This window comes from Limanda limanda, chromosome 15, assembly GCF_963576545.1.
Source record: "Limanda limanda chromosome 15, fLimLim1.1, whole genome shotgun sequence".
NCBI lineage: Eukaryota > Metazoa > Chordata > Actinopteri > Pleuronectiformes > Pleuronectidae > Limanda > Limanda limanda.
Window position 1 is genome coordinate 22932122 of NC_083650.1, and position 10215 is coordinate 22942336.

The 10215-nt window shown below is 43.6% G+C and overlaps 1 protein-coding gene across 1 annotated transcript in view; it reads left to right on the forward strand.

The window, feature by feature from the left end:
• Positions 1 to 10215, forward strand: part of wdpcp (WD repeat containing planar cell polarity effector) — an 80336-nt gene that overhangs the window by 17285 nt on the left and 52836 nt on the right. Inside the window, exons 3-5 of the mRNA XM_061087567.1 lie at positions 4271 to 4355; positions 6482 to 6526; positions 9751 to 9801. Of these exons, the coding sequence (XP_060943550.1) occupies positions 4295 to 4355; positions 6482 to 6526; positions 9751 to 9801 (157 nt within the window). The 5' untranslated portion in view covers positions 4271 to 4294. The remainder of the gene's footprint in view (positions 1 to 4270; positions 4356 to 6481; positions 6527 to 9750; positions 9802 to 10215) is intronic.

Here is a 10215-nt window from a genome sequence, read left to right on the forward strand (position 1 = left end):
TTATATTCTAAGTAAACTTGTATTCATTCTATTTAATTTACCTTTTATTTATTGTTTAAAGTAGCCTAAGTGGCTTACATTTCTTAATCTGTCAGTTTGTGTGCAGTTGACTGGGGCTATACAATAATAGGGCACATTTTATTTCTTTTCTCTATTGGCTGCCCGGCAGTCATTAAGTTAAAGGGACTCTTACTTTTGTTGCATTTGAGAATTACAGCACATTCAAATCATCCCGCCTTCCTCCAATGCCCCACCCCCTCGTTCCCATCCGCGGTGTTTTTTTGAAGAAACTTTATTTACAAGCAGACTTTCAACCTACAGCCTCCGCGCACGCACGTGAGTTTTTGTTTACCAAAGCAATGGATTCGGTAAGTTATATACATTTACATTCACATGCCTTGATGACGCGGGCCCGAATGCGCCACAAGAAGCAGACGGAAAACCTGCATGTCCATGCAGCAAACAGACAGGTCTGTCGGCCAATAAGGTCCTTCGGTCCGAAGAATTTTATTGGTTGAAGTTTTCACTAAATATTATGAGAGTGAAATAATTGTTTGTTTTTACTCCTGGTGGGTCGGTCTTGCATTTTAGAGTGTCATTACCTTATTAATACCAATTTAACCTTATCCAAAAAAAGTGTAAAAATGCAACAAAGGTAAGAGTCCCTTTAATGTTAATATTTGAAATAAAACTTGTAAAGCTCTAAGTGAATTTGACTGTGTTGTATTTGAAGGTATGATTCAACTTTTTTCCATGATCCAGTATTTAAAAAAAAAAAATAACCAAAAGAAATCGCAGGAAATCGCAATACTTACAGAATCGCAATACATATCGTATCGCCACCTAAGTATCGTGATAGTATCGTGTCGGGAGGTCCCTGCCGATTCCCGTCCCTACACTTAATATATATATACATATATATCCTCCATTGTAAGCTAAATTCTTTTGAGTTTTGTTTCTGCTGCTCCAGTCAGTGAGGCGTGATCCCTGATGAGCTGCTGTTCAGCTCCCAGTTCCCTTTGAACTGTGTGTTACAGTTTGGAATCTCACTCAGCATGGCTGAATGCCCTGTGGAGTTCAGGGATCCACTGTGTGATGGGAACTTAGCCAGAACAGGATCAAAGTCAATCAAAGGCCTCTTCAGATGTGGATCTGATTCAAGGCACAGTTAAAGAACGCAGCTCATCAGGCACAGAAGACTGAGCTCACCTGCAGGTTCTGTGCACATCAGGACAATCCTCCCTGTCTTGCTCTGTATTGGCTGCTCAAAAACATTCATTCATCATGGACCCACACAGCAGCGTGGTCCAAAACACTTTCACCCATTTGCCCTCAGATTCTCGTGTCTCCGTCCGACTCCTTGTTTCTTCTCTTCTGCCATGACCCCGACAGCTGCACAGAACACGCTCTCAACTTTAAGGTTAGCCGCACCAGCAATAACAAATGAAAGCTTGCTGAAATGAGGTTTTCCAAACTAGAAGGGCTGACTTCCGAGAAGAGGATGAAAGAATCCTCTTATGTCAGTAAACCCGTTTCGCCGATGCTGCCGTGCCATGCTAGCCCCGGCGTTTCCATGGCACCCACTGTTATCTATGTGTATTTATGTTGGGACTTTTAGTTTTGGGGGTTTAGTGACAAAATTAGATATTTTTTTCCATCCCACACCACAAGGAGCAAGAGGGGAAAGATAAGAGAGAGTCCCCTCTCAGCGTTAACGAGAGAAAATAAGAGCGGGAGAGGATGGAGGGACGGAGGGAGGCAGCTGCAAAGATACAGGAGGGAACGGCCAGCACAGCACAACGGCTCCAGCTGTACAGAGATACTGTTCTGGACAGTGTGGAACAGCCACTCCTCTCTTACACCACTTAATACTGATATGTCTCCATCACACCTAGGAGAAAATAACTATATTCTTTTACATTGGAAAGTTTTTTCAGTTTGCACGACAATTATGCTTCAGACTATGAAAGTTAAAACACTAAAGCACAGATGTATTGTCAGAGGAATTTGGGTGATGTGGGAAACCTAAGCTCCAGTTTGTTTATTTCCTGTTCTTACAAAATTAAGACAACAGGATTTTCACCATCGGTTTAGCTTGGACATCATCGAATAACGAAATTAATAATCTTTTATTGTTGTTTGCTTGATTTCTAAATTCATTTTATTGTTTTTATTTATTTAAGATAGTGTTCTGAATGACATTAATATGACTTCTATGTGTAAAAATGAATTGGGTTAGGGTTAGAAATTGGTAATATTGAATTTGACATGATCCCAGATTATCAAATTCAGGCAGAATTTTCTTATTTGGCACAAAGAACATGAAAAGCTGTGCCATGTCTCCATGCTTTGTTCTGCTGTGGTTTATAAAACATGTTACGGATTAAAGGAAGATATAATATGACGATCTAATGTGTAAAACAAATCTGATTAAATCAATGTCAAAATTGCTAAAAAAAATGTCCCAGTTTCAGTGATTCACTCCCAAAAAAACTTTCAAACCTTTCTAAAAACATTGCATTTGTATTGAACTCACATTGACCTGTCTTTTTTTTTGAAAGGTTATATGAACTCCCTTACAAGGCCCTTTGGTTAGTGTGACCGCCCCCCCCCCCCCCCCCCCGCCTCTGCCCTGGCATGTGACCCTCTATTGGCCCCCAGGAACCAGAGTTAACTGACTGGAGAGAAAATAACAACTGTAATGAAGAAGGAGGGGCCTCCAGCGCATTGCACAGCCCTGCTCCGCGTTCATTAGCTGATGCAAGGAATGCTGCCGGCTTTGTCTGAGCTGTCAGCTCCAAAGTGTGTGTCCGTCACTGCTCACCTGTGATGTGTGAACAAGGCATCGCCGCCCGTGACCTTGCCTCGGTGTCAGTTGGAGTTCATTTGCGTGTCTGTCTGTCGTTTTGTCACAATGTTTGTAGTTTTGCCTCTTTTTTTTGGGTCAAAATGTGCATTCACAGACGAGTTGTCACTTACGAGTAGGGTTGCAAAGGGGCGGAAAGTTTCCGGTAAATTTCCGGAAACTTTCCATGGGAAGTTTCCATGGGAAGTTTAGCTCGGGAATTTTGGGAATTTTGAAAAAAAAAAAATATATGCAAATTAAACGCTGAGCAGTAAAAACATCATTCAAAACTCTATTTTAAAGATGTATGGAATGCAGCACACGCTGCATGTTGAGTTTCAACCCTCCACTGAGCATTCACAGATAACTCCCAGCATCCTTCACTCTACAGCAGGGCTACTGAGGCCTGCTGTAGAGTGAAGGACTAGTCAGGTAAGTTTCAATGATATTACTCGGGAAAACATATTAGCATGCTGATTGAGGATTGTTCATCTGTTCATCTAGCCTATTTCCATTCATTTATCCATCAATTGTAAAATATGTTTACAGACTATTCCAATTGTTTGGCTAACTATTTATATCTCTGGCATTGCATTAATGTTTTTTTACAAACTTTTTTCTCATCTTATTCTACAGAACAATGCCACGTGCACTCTCTCATGTGTGGAGACATTTCACCCCATCCAATGTAGAAGGAAAGGCTGTGTACATTAGCAAATACTGTGCAAAGACCTATGTTAAGAATGACACAACGATGCAGAAGCATATAGTCAAGTGCCCAAAGTTTCCTCAGGGCTCAAATCAGCCTATGACAAAACAAAATGTTTATATTTATGTCTGTACATGACAAGGTAAATACAGTTAGTATAAATTACCCACAACATTTCCAGTTTATTCCCGTTAATTCCCGTTTATTCCCGTTTATTCACGTTAATTCCCGTTAATTCCCATGGAAAGTTTCCAACTTTGAATAATCCCGGAATTTTGCAACCCTACTTACGAGTAAGACAGGTACAACGGGAACAGGAAGTTGCAGCACAGTTAGTAAGAACGCCTTATACTCCTATTACTACAATGAGGGTTTCTGATGTCACAATCATTAGAGGGAAAGTATATCTCTTTCATTTTATCTTTATTGTACATAATAAAGGTTCAAAATGACCCCAAACACGTCCTTGTTGTGCTTTGTCATTTGTTCGACACTTGAACATGTGGAAAATGAAATGTATTGTCCCTGTCTGTGCTCAGCGAGGCCGTCACACACGTTGGCATGTGTGTGAGCATGTACACCTACATACGAGTTTGACCCTTCAGGCATATTTAGGTCAATCTATTATGTCGTCTCACCGAGATACACATCTGTAGCGGTGTTTGGTCTGCCCTGTCTCTTTCTCCATCTTTCATTTGTTCCTCCTCTCTCCACAGACTCGGGTTTCACTCCTCCGTCAGATGGCGTTCTGCCTGGCTGAGCTGCACTTGTGGTCCACCAAGAGCACACTCCAAGTTAAAGGTAGGCCCTTTATCACCGTGTTCCATCTCCCTCCCTCTCAGTAGTGCTCCGCCTCTCTCCCGTCCGTCTGTCCTCTCACTCCGTCTTGCTCGGCCTCTTTCTGTCATCGCTCACTTTGTTTTCACACCTCCTCCATCACCTCCGCACATCCAACTTTCACAGTCCGACTCTCAGTCAACACCAATTCTCACCCTGTCACTTTTCACTTTCTCTTTGCGCCCGTAGAATTTTCTTGCTTTTGATACATGAGGTTCTTCATGATTTTACCACATCTGTTTCCAAAATGCATAACAGATGGATGCTATTAATTATGACATCCTTTCGAATCGGAGTCTGTGCAAAATCTATCACGATGTGGAGCCACAGTATCTGGGTTTCGCTCAACTAGTACGGGTCAGTCTCAGCTGTCAATCATGATGTTTCCCCCTGTTGTTATAGAATCAAATAATTAATTAATCCCAAATTGATCCATTGTCCCATCCACTAACACGGAGGTGGTCAACTTATGACCTTTACTGCACCATTGGGGGATTTTAAGATTCTTTTTCCAATGGTCATAGTCGATAGTTCTTTATAACCCAGGCTGATTGTTTTGGAGTCGATGATCTGCTATAGAATGAATATGATATTTAAGCATAAGCTTCCCTGAATAAGAATCTGCACATCACCAACATCATGTATGCACTGAGATTTGCTCACCGGTTCAGTTTTGGGCAAAGTGAGCCGAGTGCAACTTTGACTTTTCTGCCACTTTTGTGCGTTTTCTCTGCCCCAGCTATCAGTCCATCTCCTCTGTCTGACGGAAATGCTCTTTTTCTCCATTTTCTTGTTTTCTCCTCCCTTCCATTTTGTCTCGTCGTTCACAGTCTGCTGAGCTTTAGACAAAGATAGTGTCTCTCTGAGGCTGACTGTGTTGTGTGTTGTGTGCAAGTGTGCGCCCGTGTTTATGTGTATACACGGAGGTATGACAGCTTGTATATCCTTGGAGACGGTGACATATCCTTTTTTGTTTGTTTTTTTCCTGCTGTGTGTGTGTGTGTGTCTTTTGCTATCTTGGAAAAACGTGGATGGATACATGTGAGGGACGAGGCCTGGTCGCTCAGGTGTGACGCTTCCTATCGCCAGCGTCCTTACATCGTGTACATCCACCTTGAAAACAAAAATATAGATTCACAGAAGCTGGTTCTATAATTCAATGTAACAAATGTGTAAAGTTTGTACAGCTGCATAACACAACCGACAGATTCCACAGCCCATAGCCAGTGTATTTGTGTGTGTGTGTGTGTTTTGGAATATTTGTTGTTACAAATACAGAATCAATCTGCAGGTTTGTTTGCTACTTCTAAATCTCAATTTGCAAACACGAGTAACTTACAGAGCTGTGAGAGCCTCTGTATCCAGGTGCAGTGTGTGTGTGTGTGTGTGTGTGTGTGTGTGTGTGTGTGTGTGTGTGTGTGTGTGTGTGTGTGTGTGCTTGTGTGCTTGTTTGCGTGTCTGCCATCAGCTCTCTGGTTGTATTAGTGTGACCTGGCCTCAGGAGCAGCAGCAGCAACAGTAGCGGAGCGATAAAGAAACGATGTGTTGTGCGAATCCGAGTCTGGCTGCTTATGGTTTTGGGCCTGCAGGAATAACACTGACAAAAAAAGGCTCAGCTCAGCAATTTGTGTGTGTGTGTGCGTGTGTGTGTGTGTGTGTGTGTGTGTATCTATCAGTATTTGCACTTGTTTGTGTGTGTGTGTGTGTGTGTGTATGTTGGACATGCTGTATATATTTGCTGCCCGCTCAGTCTGTGTGTCTACTTTTAAATGTATATGGTGCATGTGTGTAAATCTGCATCTGTCCCTCAGGTGGCGTGGGTTGAGGCACACTCCCGTCTTTATTAATACCCCTCTGCCCCCCCCCCCCACCTCCATTTTGACTCGGACCCCCTCCCACCTCCTCCTCCCTCACAGGGTCTTATCTGAGCTGTGGTGCTGGCAGACGGGACAGGCCACTGGCTGATAGTGATTGTTTATCCCATGGTGCGAAATTGCTGATCTGTCTTCTGCTTCTTCCCTGACAGCAAGATGCTCATCTCTCTCTCTCTCGCTCTCTCTCTCTCTCCCTCTCTCTCTCTCGCCCCTCAGATACAGATATTGGCACCTATCAGTACCACGATAAAGGAGAGCCAGGTAAATAGTGTTTATATTGGATGTCTGTTTGTGCTTAAGATAAGTTGCATTTGTCTTGTTTTGGGAATGTATGGGATTTCCTTATATGTGAAGAAGAGATTTTTGCCGCCCCCTGAGCTCACAAAAGATACAAACACACACACACACACAGACACACACAGATTAATGGTCCTGCCTATTTCGCCTACGTCTTACACCCGTTAACCACACATACACTTGTCCACACAGAGGCTATTAGTATGAAGGATTTACACCCTAAAACCTTCATTTACTCGTGCACACACCACACACACACACACACACACACACACACACACACGCACTCACATGCACACAGGTTATTAGGCCTCCGAGGTTCTATCTCTTACGCTCCCTGTGTTCCTGTTGACCCGGGGTCCTGCCACACAGCGATAGCAAAACTAAACTGTTGACTTTCTCCCAGATCACATAGCAAGAGGCCCAGTGTAGTCCAGCCTCATATTGCCTCAGGCCAGGAGGCTTCCCTTTCCATCGCCCCCCCCCCTGCAGTCCCCAACAGCAGTGCGGATGAGCCATCTCATCCCATTTTTCAAATTATTTTGCGCATTTGTATTAGCTTTTTATGAGAATTACACATCTTAATACACAGTACACACCCTGGAAGTTACACTCTGCTGAGCAGGCTAAAAACAAATCTTCGAGAAATCAACCGTTTTCAAAATAACTCTGATTCCACAGTTACAGCTCAGAGTAACGTGACTCCAGCTTGTTATACATTTTACAAAAGTACATAATAAATACAACATGCAGCCGATAGCGTCGAGTTAATACAACAGACCAGTATGATTGACTTAATAAGCCAGAACTTTGGCATATTATTAACTCATCAAGTCAATATAATGACCTCTGCTAATCGGCTCATGCAGCAGATATGAAGAAACGTTTCCATTCATCTATAGTTGTGTTTATGTTCATCTGACAAAGTCCAAAGTTCACTCTGTTCTGGCTCCTTAACAGTTACATGCTCCACTTTATTCACAAGGTAGTTTCTGATGTGTAAATTGTCATGAGTTACCAACTTTTCCACCTCAGTTATGCTTTATTATGATTTAGCAAATTGTATTTATGGCATTTCCACTCTTATGCACAAATTGAAATGGATACACACTTTGTAGCCTTGTGCGTTTTTTCTAGTGCACAAGGCCTCTCTTGCATTTCCATCCTCTCTTCTTAAAGCCATATCGTTAATATATCAATCAATCAATCAATCAAGTTTTATTTGTATAGCCCACATTCACAAATAACAATTCGTCTCATGGGGCTTTAACATTGTGTGACATCCTCTGTCCGTAACCCTCAACAAGAGTAAGGAAAAACTACTAAAAACCAATTTTAACAGATAAAAATATGTAGAAACCTCAGAGAGAGACACATGTGAGGGATCCCTCTCTCAGGACGGACAGAAGTGCAATAGATGTCAGGTGTAAGAAAACATCATCAGGATTTTTAGCAGCATCGATGAGGGTAGGCCCGTATCATTTTCCTCCATCAGTTTAGTGTGTTTTTATTTGTGTGTCTCTTTTTATTTCCCCTCTGTCCTTGTCCCTGTGCCACGTCTCTTCCTCTCTCTCGTTATTCCCTCGTCCTTGTCTCACTCTTTTCTCTCACCGTGTATATTTTGATCCGTCTGGTTTTGTGTACAGTCTCTGTGTCTCCCCCTCTCCCTCTCATATCACGGGGTTCTCTCTCGTCTCTCTCATCTGAGAAGCTGCCTTCTCTTTCATTCCAATGTTCAGTGGGGAGACGATGCTCTCTCTCCAAATCCTTTCATTTGGAGGATTACTAAAGTGTGGCTTGATATCAGAGTGGAGGGAGGAGAGAGGGAGGAGAGAGGGAGGAGGAGGAGGGGTGAGACGGAGCAGAATCACCATCCAAAAGTATCACAACATTTTCACACAGCAGTGTAACGACAGCTCGGGTCATGATTCCACTGCATATACAGTAGATTACATTGGATTAGAGTAAAATGTGTGTGTTTGATATTTTTAACAAAGTGGAGCGTGTGCTCAGTCAGACAGTTTCAAAATAAAACACCTCTGGAAACGTGGCTTCAGATCATCAGTGTTCCTCTTTATTCATAACTAATAATCAACAGAAACAGAAACAGTTGTAACTTGAACATGAAGTCACTTACAGTGTGAAGGTGATTCAGGTTGTTTGTCCCCAGGGCCCTTGAGCAGGAGGAAATGTTTTCTTCCAGTTTATTAGGAACACCTATCTTAACCTAATGCAGCCTGGGAACCCACAAGGAGGGTAATCAGATTTAGTTTTGGTGTCTGTGGTGCTGTAGACTTGTGTTGCATAATACTGGTAGAAGGTTTCTGTGTGGAGTTTGCATTACATCCCAGTGTTTGTATGTTTTTTATTCCCACAGTCCAACGTCACGCAGACTAAGTTTAGGTTGAGTGGAAACTCTAAATTGACTTTATATGTTGGTCCTGCGATGTGTTAGCAACCTGGTGTTTCCCACCAGCCCCCAGACGCATGGATGGAATCATTCCAGATGTTTCTATTATATTGTCCAGACTATTAATATCAATTAGTCTGGGTTCAGAACATTATAGCCTTCATATAGGTAGCATTTATTTAAGAACAGTTAGGTTTTAGTTATTGTACCTAATAAACTGGAAAGTGTGAGGATTCTCTTCCTGTTTGTGCATCTACTACTATGTCAACACATATACGGGCGACTGCTCTGATTGGTTTTCTGATACTTCCACATCCCCCCAGCAGAGGGAGACCCAGGCTCATTGGAGCGACGAGGAGGGTACCCCCCACTGCCAGCCCCCCCCAGCCCACCCTGCCCTCCCCCCCTCCCTCCCTCCAGCCGTCCCCACCCAGCCCCAGAGCAGGTGCCCATGTCTGGGCCTGTCTGGCCCCTCACCCCCTTATCTGATTAATGCTACTAATCCTGGAGGTGTTGCTGCTGCCAGAGAGGCCGGCCACCGGACCGGCCACTTTCCTGCTCCCGGTGACCGTGCCATGAGCCCCTGTCCTGGGTCACACTTTGCCAACACGGCCCCTTGGAGTTGAGGGAGACGTGTCTTCTCCAGCTTAGTTTCCTGTTCCTCTTAATCGACATCGTGTGTAGAAAACAACAACAAGCACAACAAGCACACAATGCTCCTCTCACACCGAGAGAATCCAAAATCCTAACCTCCATTCTCTATTTTCCCCCCCCACAGCCGTTTCCCTGGAGCATCACTACTACAATGAGAAACTCCAATTCTGTGAAGGTAAGTTTCCAACAGAGAGGGTGTGTGTGTGTGTGTGTGTGTGTGTGTGTGTGTGTGTGTGTGCGTGTGTGTGTGTGTGTGTGTGTGTGGATGACCATCTTCCCGAAGTCGCTGTCCTAGTCAGTCATCTGTCCTACTTCCTCTATTCTCTCTCCATCTCTCCCTCCCTCTCCTCTCCTCTCCTCTCTCTGATTCTCTCACCCGGTAGTGGAATACAAACACTCTTATCAGGAGACGAACACTCATCCCCCCCCCGCAACCCCCCCTCCATTCCCCTCACACCCCCTCCCTCCTCCTCCCTGATTTGCATTCATCTATTTACCTCCTCTTCCCACTCCTTCTTAATAGAGAATCCCACTCCTTAATGGTTTGTTTCGGTGGAGATGAAAAGGGAAGACTGTAAAAACAAACAGT